This window comes from Myripristis murdjan, chromosome 17 (assembly GCF_902150065.1).
Source record: "Myripristis murdjan chromosome 17, fMyrMur1.1, whole genome shotgun sequence".
NCBI classification, from domain to species: domain Eukaryota; kingdom Metazoa; phylum Chordata; class Actinopteri; order Holocentriformes; family Holocentridae; genus Myripristis; species Myripristis murdjan.
The window spans coordinates 23,475,737-23,494,369 of NC_043996.1; the positions used below are offsets into that span (position 1 = coordinate 23,475,737).

Consider the following 18,633-nt stretch of genomic DNA (forward strand, 5'->3'; position numbering starts at 1 on the left):
ACATCGCCGGCTCTGGAGGACTGACGGACCGCAGTCTAACCTGGTGTCTGCATGCAGGACATTTTACTGAACGCATGTAAAAGGAGGAAGAAGACAAGGAGCGGGGAGTGTGTGAGGATCTCACCAGGCAAAGCCGATCTTCATCATGGGGTTCTTTGCTTTTCTCCTAGGGATGTACTCAGGACCCCCTTCCTCCTCCTCCTCTTCCTCCTCCTCCTTCTTGGCTTTTCTGTCGTCTGTCTTGGTGCCCGCCGTCTGCTGGGACTCTGCCTTGGTGCCGGACATCGAGGCTGCAGGAGAGACATGCAGCTGCCGACACCGAGCCGCCTGAAGCCGCAAACACACCGGCACCGCTGTGTTTTGGCATCTGTGTGTCTGCAGCCACTGGCCAGGCACAAAACGTACACCTTGGAGAGAGGAAAAAAAACAAATCACATAACTTAACCGTATAACTTAAGTAAATTACTTCATGTTCATTTGGAGCCCTGAATCGGTCTCAAAAGGCTTTGCAGTTTATAGAAAACAAAACAACATGCCTTGCTGAAGCCATTTTTGCATTGTGTGCATTACCGTGAATGCATATGAAGTGGTGTGTGTAGTTGTAGTTCCCTGTTTGCACAGTAGGTGGCAGGTGGGGTTGGGGGGGCATACTAATAGATAAAGAAATCTTAAAAATCTTCAAATTTACTGACTTTTTTTTTTTTTTTTTTTAAATCAAAGCGGATCAATTTAGCCCCAGAAATTAACCCTTTTTAGGGGATTTTAAATGCCATGTTATAGTCATTCAGTGTCATCCGAAAACAACTAAAACAAATGTGTGCAAAATGATCGTTCCTACATGTTTTATACAGCTAAAAAAAAGCCTGAAGTCAAATTGGACAGGACACAGAAAACATGTTAATTTCATGTCTACCTACTTGTCCCATTAAATTAGGAAAAGTCATTAACAGCAAAAACGATGTCATGTATTTACAGACCTTGAACATTAACTGGTGTCAAACCGACTGGTAATGTGAGGACAGGGGTTCCAACTAAAGACTATTTTCATTCTAATATATGCATTATTTTACAATTTATCGATTCCACATGTAGTCTTAGTGTAAAAAAAACAAAAACAAACAGCCTCATCAGAGGTCAGGAGAGCTCAAACGGTCAAAATGATGTGTTTTGCTTCCAGTTTAACGAGCAGGAAAAAAGACATAAAACAGAAAAACTCAACAAATCGCAGCATCTTAGTGAGAATGAAACATGAAATATAAACTAACTTGAATTTCTCCGTATGAGCCTGTGCTGAAAGACACAAAACTCACTCGTCAAAGTCAGAAATAACCTACATTTGAACGAAAGCAACTCCCGTAACTTTCCAGATTTTGTATTCTCGCTCAATATAACTAATCCTGGTTTCAGTGGCCACGTAAATCTGTATTAATCTCGTAATCTTACCTTTTAGCACCGACCTGACAAACGTCGTGCAGGGCGCCGCCATCTTTATTGTGTAAGGTGTCGGTTGGAGACGGACATGCGCAGTGGCCTGTTCTGAAAAGCTGCTGGCGCGCTGCTGCCACCTAGCGGCCGCCCACTTCAATGCAACATTTCCACTGTTCAGCTGTATTGATGTTTTCTTCAAACTACAATCCTGATTCTATTACATGATTTTTAGTTTTTATATGATTTTAGCAATGTCACATGATGTTTTTACTGCTTTGTCAGTGTCTTATTTTTTACTTTTATTAAAAAAGTAATTATTATTGCTCCAACTCCAGCTGTGTACAACTGAAAAATAGCCAGTTTTTTTTTTTTTTATCCACCATTCAATAATTCAATTTCTTGGAATAACATCAGTATGAAAGGTAATACAGTTATTAGAGGAAAAAATGACTGTAAATTATGTTTAACTACAGGTATACAAAGTCCAAGCAGATATGAAGGCATGAACAAGATATTTTATTTGTGAAGTCAATCTGAACCAAAGCAACTGGACAACAGGTACAGAGCAGGACATGATGCTCACAAAACATGCATTTAGTTCATACCCTGTAATAACATTAAAAAAAAAAAAAAATCCAACTTAAGCATAGCTTTCAGGTAATTATCTCAATAATACAATATACACAACAACTGAAACCCTAAAAAAATGTGTATGCCTTTAATACACAATTAAGATATCATAACAACAGCATATTACTGTTTGACACAACTCCACAGATCAAAGTGGCTCTCACTGACTGAGAACCAAACAGATAAAAGCCAGCCAACCACTGGGAGAGTTAAGAGCAGCTTATTTACAAGAGTCTGTGCGACTAAAACAAAGTACTTTTGTTTTAAAAAGGAGCCTCAGAGGCGGATCTCTGCACGTCAGAGACGATAAAACTCTAAAACAGGAAAAAAAAAAAAAAAAAAACATATTGAATGCTGTTATTATGTAAATCCTACATATGGGCATTCAATTAAAAACATCTTCGACATCAACTGGATGTGAGTTTGATGTCAAATAGGGGGAGGAGGGAGAGTGAGCGGAGGAGCGGCGGCTGCCTTTAGTCCTCCAGGCTGTAGTTGGGGTTGACGACCAGAACAACTTCTTCTTCTTCAGTGCTCGCTGACTCGGAGCCCTTCAGCCCCGCCCGGGACAGCTCGATCAGGATGTGATCCTGAGGAAACACAGAAACGGACGCTTAACACGGACGGATCGCTTCAGCTTCAACATCGAGTTCATTTAGAGCCTGAATCATCGTTTAGTCTCACAGTTTACAACATTCAAAACAGACAGCAAGAAAAACCTCCCAATATGTAGTTTCAGCTGTAAGACTTTACGCTGGGAAAAAAAAAAAAAATCCATCTTAATGAATTTTTTCCCCCTCTAGTTTTTGGATAATTTTCTTTTTTTTTTTCTTTTTTTTTTTTTTGAATTTGAAAATTAGTAAAAAATTACAAGAAAATGTTTAAAAAGAGGAAAATGACCTGAAAGTTGCACAAAGTAAAAAAAAAAAAAAAAACATTTAGAAAATTCTATAATAACTGTATATTTAAAATTATGTTACAGGAAAAAATGTTTTTGGTTATTTTCAGGTAATTTTCTTGTAATTTCTTGCAAATTTTCAGGCCATTTCTTGCGAAGCTGCTCTTTGCCTTTTTCCCTGTTTTTTTTTTTTTTTTTAAGAAATTAGGCGAATTGGCTCAAATGTCAAAGGGTTAAATGCTCGTGAAAGCGTGTGTGTGTGTGTGTGTGTGTGTGTGTGTGTGTGTGTGTGTACTCACGTAGTGCACCAGCCGGTGGAGGACCTTCTCTATCAGCTGCTTCTTGTTGACGAGCTCCTCCTCCGAGTCGATCTCAGACTCGATCTCCTTCAGGTACCAGTTCACCACCGCGCTCTTCTTCAGCTGCTCCTCTTCCTCGGCTGGGAGGACAAACAGAATATCAGGGAGATTCACCAGGAAACATCTGGGAAAAAAAACTATTTGCAGGCCAGGGCTTCTCCTCATTTTATTTACTACCATGATTTGTGACACATTTTGCTTTTATTAATATAAAAAATTAGAGCTCCTGCAATTTGGACCAAATTGCAATTTTGACAACATTTAAATTGATTGTTCATGCCTTGCCCTGAGTACTAGACAACATGCCTCTTTGCAGAGAAATATCTACCCCTGAAAACTGTAAGAGTGCGATCAGGGCAAAAAACAAAGCTGAGAAGCAGAAAAACCTCCCATCAGCGCTGAAGGGCAGATGAGTGCCAAAGAGAAATCGTGAAAAACGGAGGCGGTGACGTCGCAGCCACACGAGAGGCGGCGGCCTTACCCTCCTCTGCCCGGCGCAGGTGCAGCACCAGCAGGTTGGAGATGCGGCGGTACTCTGTGAAGGAGAGGCGGAGCGACGGCTTGGGCTGAGCGCCGGGCTCTGCATGGCCGTTCACGTGCCCGTTGATTCCATTGACGTGCCCGTTGATGCCATTGACGTTCCCGTTGATGCCATTGACGTGCCCGTTGATTCCATTCTCTCCGTTAGGAACGTCGTTTCCTGTGGGGACGAGTTTGGGTCAGATAGGAGTTATAATAAGAATATAATAATTAATAAGAATATAATAATTATTATTAAGTTATTAATCAATATGAGCCGACATTCAACAAGCTGTAGCTTATTAATTTGGGTTAATGTCTCTTTGCTTTTTAATTAACATATGTACTGAAATATCGATATACATATTTTAATACATATTTTAATAAAAATCATCAACTCTCATTGGACTAAAAGATTAAATAAAAATAAATCCCAAACAAATCCATACAAATTCATGTATTTGTAGTGATGACAGGAATGTGTGTCAACCATCTCTACTTGTTGTGTGATAAAAATCTGTGATACAAGTTTGTGATGTGTGTGTGTGTGTGTGTGTGTTTATGTACCATCCTCCTCCTCCTCTTCCTCCAGCTCGTCCTGCTCCAGGTTGACGTCGGGCGTCTCCACTCTGATGATGGACTTGTTCAGGAGACGAAACGCTTCCTTCACGTGTTTGGGCTGCACCTGTGAGGCGGGATTAACCAGTTAGTGAGGGGGGCCATGCTGTAATCCGGTGATTTTAATCTCTAAAATAACACCTCTACATCAGATTTAGGAATATGATTGATATAGTAATTAAACTGTTTGCATATTTTTCCATAGTTTTTTTTTTGTTTATAATCTAACAATTTCCCCTTTTGTGCAATTTTCAGGTTATTTTCTTTTTTCTTTTTTTAAAGCTAATATCTGGGTCATTTTTTTGTACCCTTTAATTTTTTGCAAATTTTTAGGTAATATCTTGCTACGCTGCTCATTGGCTTTTTTGCCATGTTTCTCAGAGAAATCAAGACAGCCTGAGCAGATTTGAACGGTTAAAGTGTTTAGATCACATACTTGAACAGTGACCAGTAGTGACGAAAAAATAAACCAGAAAGAAGGAAACGTTAAAACGGTCCCTCATACACTTTCTGGATTGTGACAGTTTGTCATGAATTAAATATAAAGTGAAATTAAAATTCCTTGTTTTGCAGAGGAGGCCCTGGGAGCCACTCCAGGACCCCCAGGGGGCCCGGGACTCCACCCTGAAAACCACAAACTATTCTTTTTCTTCTTCTATGATAAATATGGTCTCATGGTAAATGATGAGATATGATATGATATTAAATGTTGGCTGTGAGCTCGTGTGCTCCCACTGACTCATGCCTCGTCTGCTGGCTTGACGTTGTTTCTCTGCTGTTGTAGCTGCAATAATCTCCTCTTTAAATCAGATTATTTTTTATCTGATTTGAGCTAAAAATCACCCGCCCAAGTTTTTTTTTTTTTTTTTTTTTTTTTTTTTTTTAAATAAACGGTGGCTGTGTGAAGCGGCGATCACAGGCTCGAAATCAACTTGAACTAAGATGTGTAGCTGGGAGATTGTTCACACACACACCTCGTCGCAGCAGTGCATGCGAGCCATGGCCTCCGACAGGCGGATCATGCTCTCCAGCTGCCGCACTGTGATTCGCCAGGCCGACTTGGACACGCCTCCCGAGCCGTCGCGCTGACGAAGACGCTTGTACTGCTCGACGATGAACTCCTCCGACTCGCTGGAGATCTGCAGACGGACAAATCACAATTAGGTCGAACCGCACAAACAGTCACATGTGATATTGACTCAATCGGGAAAATACACCAACTGCTACACACACACACACACACACACACACACACACACACACACACACCTTGGGCTTGAACTGTCTGGCGAAGAGCAGATATCTGCGGATCTCGTCCAGAGAGTACATCCTGTCGACTGAGTCCTCCACGCGGGAGTGCAGGTCCACGATGCGCCTGGCGATGGCGTAGTCCGTCACCTGGAAGAGACACGAAGAAGAGTTCAGAATAATGCAAGAGACCAGTTTCAACACATGCAACACATTAAAAATAATAATAATAATAATTGGTGAAGTGTGCAAAAACATCTGTTATGCTGTGCGTCGTTATTGTTAAGTCCCTTTGTCTTTGTCCTTTTCTATAAATGTAAATGGATTAACTGGTGTATATTAATTATAAATTATGTTCATATTTATTATTATTATTATTATTATTATTATTATTATTATTTTTGTTGTTGTTGCTGCTGGTGGTAGTGATAGTACAAGTTTCAGTATTAGTATTGTTATTGTTATTATTAACATTATTATGATGGCTATTGATAGAAGTAATACTCAAGAAGCAGGATAAGTTCATCAATTATTTGAACAAACTTTTCATTGTCTGTTGTTATTCATGTTTTTTTTTTCTGTTCAAAATAAACTTTTAAAATCAAATCAAATCAAATTCATAGGAAAAGAACCTACTGAGACAGGTAATGAAAAATATGAAAATGATATAAAATATAAAAACTGCACCTGTTTCCTTTATAGTTTATGGATTAACACACACACAGCCACACACACACACACACCTCGTTGCAGTCGTCCACCAGGATGAAGAAGAGGTCGAAGCGGCTCATGATGGGCGCCGTCAGGTTGACGTTCTGCTTCAGGCTCTTGCTGCGGTCGTAGCGCCCGCTCACGGGATTGGCTGCTGCCAGGATGGAGGTGCGAGCGTTCAGGGTGGCCTGGAGGGACAGACGAAGAATGATGAAGAGGAGGAGGAGGAGGAGGAAGAGGAGGTGAGTTTGAACCTGGAAGAACTTACTGTGTGGAAATGCTTATAAAAGGCATCAGACGTCTTTTATAAGCATTTAAACACAACAAATCAAAAGTGTGTGATCCTCGGTGGACCTGACTCCCCGGGTGAGATCACCGACTCGAAGCCGCGGCGTTACCTTGACTCCGGCCTTGGTGAGGCTGATGGTCTGCTGCTCCATGGCCTCATGGATGGCCACCTGGTCCCTGAGCTCCATCTTGTCGAACTCATCGATGCAACATACACCCTGGAGGCAAACACCGTTATGAATACCACCAAACAGACATTATAGACACACACAAACACACAAGGAGGCAAGGTGACAGCTGAGACATCCACCTCTGGAGAAACACACACACACGCCCCCTGCTGGCCAAATCCCAGAACACCTCTCTGAGTTCGAGTGACAAACACCTGTGAATAATGCATTTTTCAGTCAGAGAGAGTCTTTACTCTTCTTCTGTTGGGAACACAAACAGAAACAAAGCAGACTCACGTTGTCGGCCAACATCAGCGCTCCGGCCTCGATGACGAACTCGTGGGACTCCTCGTCTCGCACCACGGCGGCTGTCAGACCTGCGGCGGTGCTGGCCTTCCCGCTGGTGTACACAGCTCTGGGACTGAACTCCTCCACATGCCTGTACACACACACACACACACACACACACACACACACACACACACACACACACACACACACACACACACACAGAGTTACACCAGCTGAACAAATCTATGTGGATTTGCAGTGTGCAATCTTAAATGTAGCCATTTATTTCCATATTAAAGTTGCCATGAAGAATTTCTCAATCAATCCAGTTGTTTATGGAAGTGGGTAGAAGGCAGTGTTGTGTAAATAGATATGCTGTTACATGCAACTGCAGTGTGTGTGTGTGTGTGTGTGTGTGCGTGTCTCGTACTTGAGGAACTGGCTCTTGGCGGTGCTGGGGTCTCCCACGATGCAGACGTTGATGTCTCCTCTGAGCGAGGTTCCCTCCATGGTCGTCTTGGGAACGCCTCCAAACAGCATCAGCAGGATGCCGCGCTTCACCTCGTCATTGCCTGCACACACACACACGCACACACACGCGTACACACACACACACACACACACGTAAACTCAGTATGATGTATCCCAAAGCGATTTCACTGCTGGAATAATAAACCACATCTTCTCATGGATGAATAAACGTCCATTCTGCTTCTCTCCAACACACCAGAGCTGAGTATCTGTCAGAGCTGGGTGCTGTCACTGATCTCTAAACTGACTTGATATCCTTTTACTTTAATTCCCTCGTTGATTCAGTCACCAGTTTTGCTGCTTGCATATAAAGCTTTGGTTTCACCCAACTTGACTTTAGCATCATGGTTTGAAAATCCAAAATGCATTTAGGTTCTGGCTTCAGGGGAGGGAGGTCCTGCCGGTGTTTGTTCATTAGTTAAAAGTAATTTAGTCAAGTGAGTTTCCATTGGGGCTGGGTGATTAATCAAATTTTATTTTTCAATTACGATTTTGGCTGTGAGTGATTATGAAAGCTAAAAGGATTATTGCGCTGCATTCTGTTTCGCAATGGTGCTCTCCGTTTGTCTTGTGGTGTAAATCCAGCGCACCCCTTTCCTTTGCCCCTCCCTGAGATCCCAAATCCACTCTCAGCCGGGCTGTGTGTATTTAAAGTTCAAGGAAATCCACCGTTAAAAAGTTTTTTTTAATTCAGTAAATGCATGATGTTTCCAAAGTCAGTGAGGAATCGTGTTAAATAATCGTGATTATGAATTTTTCCATAACCGAGCAGCCCCTGTTTCCATAGGCCCACACACAGGAAGAAAGACTGAACTGTTTTTTGAGAAGTGATGGATCACTCAAATGAAGATCTTGAATAAATCAAAGATAAAGTTATTTTTTTACGCAGCTCTAGTCTCTATTGTAGTTTTTCACGGCTTCGCTGAACAGAGCCAAAGTTCAACAACCACAGATTTTTTTTTTTTTTGGAGACAGTGCAGCCGACAGCACTCACCGTGGATGGTGGGGAAGAGGCTGGTGCACAGGTTGTGGTAGAGGTTCTTGTCTTGGCTCATCTCAAACACTTTCTCCCACTCCTTCACAGACATCTGGCTCTTGATGCTCTCTGCCGTCTGCTCCTCCTCACGCAGCTCCTTCCCACCAAACTACACGCAAACAACAACAACAACAGATTTGGAAGTGAACACCGGGACGCGTTATGGTGGCGTGGACACCATTCAAACTTCGGTGGCACCAAAGGGATGCCTGAAAATGTGAGTCTTTGTTTCCTCCATTAAAAAAAAAGAAAGTATTACAACCAGCTATGGGAAACAACCCCAAAAGGATAAGGAATCACTTTTGAGTAATACTGTGACGAATTAAGTCATTTTCTAGAAAATTTGCCTATGGGATGAGATAATCCCACTTGTTTCCAGTGCAGTTCACTTGTTTCATATTTTTTTCTGGGAACTCCTAAATAAATGTGTTGAAACAAAGCAGGATGAGGCCGATCAGCCCACGAGAATCAAGAAAAAGTCGTTTGATCCAAGAAAATTATGGAAACAAACATGTACCTAAATGAACTTTTCCACCACAATTTGGACAAAAACACGCGTACCCGTATGCATTCAGTTATTTGCCTTCTGTGTGTGTGAGTGAGTGTGAGTGTGTGTTACCCGTGGGTTAGTAGGGGCCACATGGCAGGCGAGGAAGGCCAGTCGGTAGGACAGCTCTCTGACGCCGAGGGCCTTCAGGCCTCTGAGGCCCTCAGTCTCAAAGCCCTGGCCGCCTCCGGCAACACGGGACCCGGTCTCAGCTCGCACACCTGCCAGAGACACACACACACACACACGGGTGCAAAGTGTCACACAGAGCAAATATATAACAATAATCCCATGTGGGAGTGGTGTGTGTATAGACTTCCATGGCTAATCTGGTGCACCCACTGTGTGTACCCATTCACTTTCAGAGCTTTTCAGTTTGTGCCTCAACTTTTAGGTCATAGTTCAGTTTCTGTTTCTATTTGGTTTGAAACAACTGAACTGACTCAGAATATTTATATTTTTAAAGGTGCCTTTCATAAAATTGCTGTGGGTCAACTGAAGCGAGGATGACAGAATCAAACAAGACTCAGTTTTGCAAAGTGTATTCAAATATAACAGTTTAACAAAAGAAATGCAACTGAAATTCAGGGTTTACCACACGTACAGTTTGAACCGAGCACTGCAGAATCACAGTTTTGGTTTAGTATCACCACACGCCCTCCTCTACTACAGATTAATTCTGTGACTGAAAATGATGCGTTCAAATGCGTACCGGGCGTGCTGAGCTGAGAAACGTCCGGCACGACGATGAGCGTCCCGATGAAGTCGCAGCGGTCCCCGGCCTGAGCCGTCTCCACCGCCTCGGCCCGCAGGATGATCTCCAGGGAGCGCGGGATGGAGCCGCGGGGCAGCTCCGCCTGCGTCTCCTGGATACGCACCTACACACACACACACACACACACACACAAAGTCAGCACACACCAACACTTACCGACCTCATATCTATACATGCACACACCACTTGTGAGTTCTACCTTCTGGAAGTCGATGAACTTGGACTTGTGTGTGTCGAGGTGGAAGCGCGAGCGGTTGTTGCAGACGGGGTTCCTGCAGATGGTCGGCGGGCTGTACTTGAACTGCTGCGGCACGTCTTTGATCGCGCCCTGGCAGTCCATGCACAGGAAGCTGCCGCTCACCTGCACAACAATGCAATTCATTAACGCAAAGCCATTAAATTCACAAAATAGAAGACAGATTATTTGAACAGGTTTTGTGTGTGTGCATCTGAAATGAGGTCATTTGAGTTTCGGCTGCCTCCTCGCTGCAGCTCGTCCTGTGCATAAAGCGGCGAGGGGTGGCTCACCAGTTCAGGGTGCACCGGGTGCGTCCTGACCACCTGGCCGCTGATCCTCACCAGGGTGCCGATACGCAGCGACGACAGCTCGCGGATCCTGGAAAACACACAGGAAAGGTTTTGAGAACTTCAGAAGCAACATGTGCAGCATTTAAAGAGAAAAAACACACAATTATAATCATCAGCCAGAATTAGCGGTCAGTTCTCCAAGACTCACGTTTGCTTGTTTCAAACACTACAATAGATGCTTATTGTGCATTACTGCAGCTTTAATCTAAGCCATGTTTTATCCCAAAAGAGAAAACATGGCTAAAATCAGAAAGAAAAAGGCACAGAAAACATACAGTGATTCAAATGCTGGGTAAAACCAAACACCACCTTAACTCAGAGGGTGTTGGTGTGTGTGTGTTTCTTACTTGTGCCTGGTTGGCAGATCCTGGATGGCAGCGTAGAACTCTTTGTTGAGGGGAACGTTCCCATGATCCCGAGCGAAGTTGCGCACCGCCCGGCACAGGAAGGGATACACTCTGAAAACACAGAGAATCCAGTCATTTTCATACACAGCAACCTCTTTATGATTATTGTTTAAGTGTTTAAGTGAAAATTCATTAGATCATTGTAAACATTTACTTTAACATGGTTTACTATAAAAGAGTGCCAGTGGATAGTATTCAGGTCATTTGGTCTTTTTTCTTTTAAGAATCATAAATGAATTGCACTTTTCTAATCAATTCAGGCTGAAGTCAGTCTGATTCATTCTATTGTTGTCTTTTAGCAGATCAATTCAGTTGAATGATCGAGTGCACCGATGCAATTAAAGGATCATTACACCCGTACTAACGATGCAATGAACGAGCCTTTATCCACTGCTTGAGCTCAGATGCAGTAACTCTCTGGCTCACCTCTCTGCTGATGGGACCAGAGAGAGCAAATCCCAACTTGCAGCTACAAATGCACAACAGGGGAATTTTAAAGGCCTACTGCTCATATAAAACTATAACGCAACTTATCGAGGTGCTTCCTCTGGTGATACATTATCGACACACTTGGGCCAAGTATCGATATTTGAGTTTTCAGCTTCATTTGCACAGAAGCATGTTTGAGGTGTACTTGTTCCCTGCCTTTAGGTATTTGGAAAGGTTCGGATATCGCAGAATCGTCTGTATCATCGTTTTCATGGGTAAAAGACTGTGATAGTGTAGCATCACCGGTTAGCCAGTGATACCCACCCCTCATTTGACAAGCGTCAGGTGTGTGACTCACCTGTAAAACTCCTCCTGGATGGTGGTTGCCAGTTCCTGGTTAAAACCCTCCAGGTCAGTGAAGCTCACCAGCAGTGTGTTCCTCTCCGGCCTGATCAGCTCCTCTGCCTCCCGGACGTACTTCACCTCCCCGTCTGCAGTCTGGAACCTGGACACACACACACACACACACACACACACACACACACACACACACAAGCAATGTCAAGCAATGAAACCCAAAACCCTTTATATGTCCTTAGTCTTACCTCACATTTCCCCTTAACACATATCACACTGATCAAAGCCCTTAGTCCTACTATAAATCGAGAAAATGCACTTTAAAATTGATTCATTCATGCATAAATTGATTTTTTCAGATGCTGACTTAAAAAAAAAAAGTTTAAAATCAGATTATTATTAGTATTTTCAAGAACATATGCAGGTACTGACTTGGATCATGAGGTAGACAATACCGTATAGCTCCTCTAATGTACATAATCCGTAACAAAGATGTGTTAATTCTCCTCAGGATCCAATTAAATTATAGTTTCATGTTTCCTAGAGAAGCCAGGCGCTCAAAAGGTATAAAGTTATGGATGTAAGAGTTTCCATTCTGCAGGCAGCCGGTTTCTACTTGCCACAGAGAACAAAAACACATTGCAGATTGGACTTACTCTTCCAAGAAAGCCTGGAATAACTTCTGGCATTTTTCGGCCAGCTCGTCCTTCACCATCTCCCCGGCGCTCTCCACATTGGCGGTGACCACGTCCATGCTGAGAAACTGTTAAAAATCAAAATCTTGAGAGAAAAAACAAATGTTTCCGACCCGAAGAGACGAGGCTCCGCAGCTTCTCCGCACGACCACACGCCGCTCACTTTCGCGCGAAAACCCGGACCACGTGATCTTTGGCGCGCCGCTGCCAGCCAATCATGTGCGCGGAGGACTGACGCTTCGCAGATGTTGCCGCGGGGTCCAGCCAATCCTGAGTGAGTATGCGATATGACGTAGCCCCCCTCTGCTCTTTTTCCCGCGACTTGCTTCCTTCCTTACCAAAAAAAAAAAAAAAAAAAAAGTAGAGAGAAACGACCCTCTCCTCTCCTCACAGGAAACCGTAATCTGCTTTGTGTGCGGATTACAGATTACATGTAATCCTCACTGTTGTTTTAAGTTATTATTCATTTAAGTTGTTATTCATTTAACATGAGAGCCGCTGGTTCACTTACACTCAACTTATTTATGCAGCGCCTTTCATACGAACATGTGGCCCAAAGTGCTTCACAATTCATGATTAAAGGAACACAGACGAAAAATAAAAATAGACAACAATAACAATATTACAGTCTGTGTATTCTGTATGTTGAGAAGTAGCAGCAGCAGGGAAAGTGACGCCAAAATATTCATCAGTATATGTCATAACTGTGAACAAAAGTGACTTAGTAGTGACATTAAACTATTCATCATCTTTCTTGGAGCCCTTGTGGACCCCGGACCTCAGTTTGAGAACCTCCAAGTTAATGTTGTTCATGTTAATATTACCTCCCCCGCCGACAAGTGACCTCCTTTGGCCAGAACGCTCTGCTATTCTAAGTATTTCGAGGTATTTTTTTTTATTTTTCATTGAGGGATTATACGGCCTATACAGCGGGGAATAATTCCTGTGCTTCAATGAACTCTCTCAGGACTCAGAAATCAGAAACAGCAAATCTATTCAGGCTAAAATTTGAAGTGGAAGTAGGAGTGGAGAGCTGTAGTAAGCATGAATGGCCACTGGAGGGAGCTCTTTGGCAATTAAGGCGGTGAAACTGGACCTGGAACTGGACCTGGATAAATGAGAATATCCATAGACAAGGAGGTGAAAACGTCTTCCCAGAGACTCTTTCTTCTTTTCTGTTTCTTTTTTTTCCTGTTTTATCAGGGTTTTTCTTACATATTTGAAGGAAAAAATCGAAACAGTGAACAGTGCATACATTTTAAAAATAGAGAAATAAAATAAGAAAGTATAAAACATTTATATATTGTAAGAAAAAAGTTAATTAATTAAAATAAAATAAAATAATGAGAAAGTATAAAGTATTATATATGTAACATAAAATGGTTAATTAATTAAATATAAATAAATAATAACAAAGTATAAAACATACTGTTACACAAAAACAAATTTAAAATAAATTAAGCGAAATAAAATAAAATAGTGAGAAAGTATAAACGCAAATATTGCAACAAAAGATTAATTAATTAAAATAAAATAAAATAATGAGAACGTATAAAGCATTATATACTGTAACACAAAAATGGTTCATTAATTAATTAATAGAATAAAAAATAACAAGATAAGAAGATAAAATATATTGTAATAAAAAAAATAATTGCTTAATTAAAAATAAATTAAGCAAAACAAAATAAAATAAGAAAGTATAAACTTGCATATTGCAACAAAAAATTGATTGATTTAAAATAAAATAAAATAAAATAAAGTAAAATAGAATAAACTTGTGCTTGTATTTTCCCAGGACCGCATTCTTAACTTCTGTACTTTTGTACTTTTTGAGTTAATCAGGAAATGTCAGTCCCAGTAGTGAACATCATGGTGGCTGCTGAGTTACTGGAAAACATTTTGTGGCTGTTCTCCTGTTATATATTAAAATCTGAGATGTTTTGTTTTTTTGTTTGTTTATGGGAATGATAAACCACTGATCCCAGTTCCCTGAACTGGGCAATCACTCGGCTCCTGCTCGTGCTGCAAGAAGGAACACACAGCTGACCACATCCTCGCTGCTTCAGATCAGAGAAGAGAAATTATGTTTTCTCATCCATCTGACCCGAGCGAAACAAAAACTCCCAGCAGGCCATTGGTTTCACCTGACACATTGTATTAATCCACCAGGAACAAGGCAGGAAGTTATTGCAGTCTATTTGGAAGCAACCCATCTCTCTCTCTCTCTCTCTCTCTCTCTCTCTCTCTCTCTCTCTCTCTCTCTCTCTCTCTCTCTCTTTGTCTTGACCTCTGATTTTCCCATGATTGTTCAGCAACAGGAAACTCAGCTTGTCTGGGTCTGAGGAACCTGGCCATCTGTAGGCTAACACACACACACACACACACACACACAGGCAGGTTGTATTGCAGGACCGCCTGGGAAAATCTGAGACAGGGAAGTTGAGCAGTGGATTTCTTCCCTTTAACACATAATCTCAAGTGAGCACCTAACTGCTCCAGGTGTGTGTGTGTGTGTGTGTGTGTGTGTGTGTGCCTCCCTCCCCCCTGCAGTTCCTCCACATCTTTGCTGTAAATACAAATGTGTTTACTTTTCTCAGCTTGCTCATCTGATCATAATGGTAATTACCACTCCCCATGGTGCTGCTACTGCTAATAATAGTAATAATAACAATAATAATAATAATCATCATCATCATCTTCGTCATCATCATCATCCCATAAAAACATTGTTTTAAACAGCCACAGATGGCCTTTAGTGACGTTAAAAAGGGGAAAACTCACTTGATAGAAAGTTAACCAGCAGCAGAAAGTGAGATAGTTAACTGTGGTGAAGATTTCACTCTGCAAAACAAAACCGAATGTTCGGTTTAAAAAGTCAGTCATGCATGCAGATGGTTGAGACAAATAATTTTTTTAAAAAAATCAAAAGACATAACTTTCTGGTACACACTGTAGAGACCACAAAGCCTGCAGACGCAGCTGTGGGCTCAGAGACCCAACAGAGACGCCAGAACTGTCCGTCATGTTTTTAATTTCATTGTCCCTAACAAGAATGTCACATGTGAAATATGCTTTCCACATGTGAATTTACCATTTTCACAAGCGATTGGCACTAGTCACATGTAAACTGGCATTTTCACATGAGAAAAGAAGACACATATGAACTTGAACTTTTCACATGTGATTTGCTTTTCACATGATTGAAATTTTCCACATGTGAAAACTAAATTGGTCACACAAAGTCATGTGGAATTAACGTTTTCACATGTGACTGGCTTCTGTGCAAGAGTTTCCACATGTGAAAAAAACATGAAATCACACGTGAAATAAACCACATGTGATTTTGGAACTCATGTATGTCTCACTTTGTTTTTTACAGGTGAGATAATTAAATCACAGATACACATAACATAACACATGTTCCAAAACCACGTGTTCCATTTCACATGTTATTTTTTCATAAGCGGTGTCCTGGTTGTTGTGCACCAAACTGTCACAGAGGATGGGATTATTTCACACGGCAATCAAAACTGATCCTTAGTGATCCCTCCGGAGCACGAGATCCCTTGTTTTGGACAAACAAACAAGTGTAAACAGATAATACGTGGCATCAAACTCCATTAGAAGTCAACTTTTCAGACTTTTCATGATCACAGCACACTTCAGGATCCAGTCTTAATGTCTGAAATTTGGTTGCTCTTCACCATAAAATGCACCTGTGCACCGCAGGCAAACACTCTGGATTATCAAAACTCTGGGTAATAGCTATAATCCAGTACGTCCCTATGTGCTCTGTGCAAAAATTCATCGAGACTGGATCAGATTTGTAGGAGAAATAACAGAAAAAAGATTTGGGATAAAACTCAAAATGGAGGAAAAACTATTGTGGCAGATATGAAAACTCATAACATGTGCAACAAGTTCAGCTTGAGCGAAGGAATCTGATGGATTTTTTTTTTTTTTTTTTTTTTTTTTAAATTGTAGGTCTTTCAGATTCTAGCAAAACATAATCGGTGTGATATTTTGAGGCCTGAGCAGAGATGATGTGAAACTGTCCACCAAACTTTATTGCTTTGGGAGTTATGATCTCTGAGGTGCAGATTACTCTAATTTTAAGGAAGAAGAAGAACAAGAACAACAACGACAACAACAAGTATGAGAACAAGAAGAACAAGAAAAACAGTCGAGAAACAGTCGAGTTTGAGCTGTATGAACCTGGGTTTACACACACACACACACACACACACATACACAGCACTTAGGAAAGCATTTAGCAACACTCCCACATGCATTGTGTTGTAATGGTGCATCGAGGCACCAGCCAGCTTGGCTTGGAGCAGAGAGATGAGAAGATAAGCCGGAGTTGTATAGGTGGTAATAGGGGAGTAACACGATGAGGACGAGATGTAAAGAGATGAAGAAATATGTTGCAAAAGACGGAGGGGAAAGACGATTTACCAAGAGCCTTTGTCCCTGCGCTTGACGCTCCGCTCTCTGATTTGTCTCTCCTCTGAGTTTATTGCACAAACAAGTTTCATTCTCACTGCCATCAAAGGGAGCTTTGGGTTTCATTTGGTGTTGAGAAAACAAATCAATCAATCAATCAATAAATAAAGTCTGTTTATCTTATTAGAGCTCTCTATCTTGTTAATTGCAAAGCTGTGTTAGAGGCTGGGGTGTTTGATTGTTTTAGCTGCTTGTTTTTCCTAAAATGAGCCGAAGGAAGTGCTTCCTGTTTTGAATACACTATGCATAGCAGAGAATTGTGTGTGTGTGTGTGTGTGTGTGAGAGAGAGAGAGAGAGAGAGAGAGAGAGAGAGAGAGAGAGAGAGAGAGAGATCTAGAGAGCGAACTCCTTTGTGCACGACCAAAATATAAAAAGGTAATAGGTGAAGAGTTTTTTGTTGTAGTGCATCTATTTGTGTGTGATACACTGCAAAAAAAAAAAAAAAGTCTTAAGTCATTTAATTTTATGTTCAATCTGGAAATATTTTTTAAATTCACTCTGTTGCAAAAATCTTTAATCTGGTACATTTATAAATCTCTGTCTAATATATGAGCTACACTGTAAAACATTTGCCTGAACAAATCATTAAAATCTGGCTTTTCTTACAAAAAGTGGGGAAATCCACCAGAAAGATGAGATAATCCTACTTGTTTCCAGTATATTTTGACTTATTTCAGATTTATTTCTGGGAACAAGTCTAAATATGTTGAAACAAAGCAGAATAAGGCAGATCTGCCCACTAATATGAACAACGTGATGCCTGATCCAAAAAGATCCTGGAAACAAGTGGGATTATTTCATCCTACTGACAGATTTCTGGCAGACTTAAAAATAAATAAATAAATAAAATCAAGATTTTAACACTGAATAGGAGACTAAATTTTTTTTTTTTTTTTTCAGATGGAGATTTTTTTTGATGACATGTAAAGGTGGGATAGATCAGAGGCTTTTATTTTCATTACCATTTGATGTGATTTTGCCCTCAGGACCCTGATATGAAAACTGATATGTTTTTTGTTATGTAATAAATTGATTAGTTGTCATATCTGAACACTGATCATGAAACATGGTGTTAGAAAAATCACTCATTTTTTGTATGATTTCTTGTAAATTGAAATGATAGTGAAATCAAGCTCTTCCTCACTTTGCCGAGGGCCACTTGGAAATCCCTTGAGGCCTCCTTGGGGTCTCCATCAGGTTAGATTTACACACTCACACACACACACACACACACACACTGACACACACATTTATTTGCAGTCCCACTTTGATTGCTGTGCGCTGATTTACAGTATTTTTGTTTCTCTCACGCCTCTCCTCTTCATCCTCCTCTACTGTCTGCTCCAGGAAACATGGCACAGTAAACTTCCAGCTTCTGTTTCGCTCACTTCCAGGTGGAAGTGTGTGGAAGTGCGTGTGTGTGTGTGTGTGTGTATGTGTGTGTGAATGAAGCGGTGGGAAAATGGACCTCCTGACCCCTCCGTCACTCCCTTCTCTCTCACGTCGTGGGATCACACTGTAACCGTGTCATCGACGTGCTGTACATCTGACACACACACACACACGTTCATGCATGTATCATTGCGGACGGCTGTTGA

General features: G+C 41.4%; 1 protein-coding gene across 1 annotated transcript; it reads right to left on the reverse strand.

Moving 5' to 3' along the window:
- Nucleotides 1–1,974: 1,974 nt before the first annotated feature.
- On the reverse strand, nucleotides 1,975–12,689 carry mcm6 (minichromosome maintenance complex component 6). Its single transcript, XM_030075491.1, has 18 exons — nucleotides 12,487–12,689; nucleotides 11,832–11,978; nucleotides 10,985–11,095; nucleotides 10,578–10,665; nucleotides 10,249–10,410; nucleotides 9,987–10,152; nucleotides 9,347–9,495; nucleotides 8,686–8,836; nucleotides 7,591–7,732; nucleotides 7,167–7,308; nucleotides 6,810–6,917; nucleotides 6,444–6,599; nucleotides 5,722–5,850; nucleotides 5,427–5,591; nucleotides 4,402–4,519; nucleotides 3,797–4,015; nucleotides 3,256–3,395; nucleotides 1,975–2,648 (listed from the first exon to the last, which is right to left on the reverse strand). The coding sequence occupies exons 1-18, from the start codon at nucleotides 12,582–12,584 to the stop codon at nucleotides 2,535–2,537; spliced, it is 2,505 nt and encodes an 834-aa protein (XP_029931351.1). The 5' UTR covers nucleotides 12,585–12,689; the 3' UTR covers nucleotides 1,975–2,534.
- Between the last annotated feature and the right edge of the window lie 5,944 nt (nucleotides 12,690–18,633).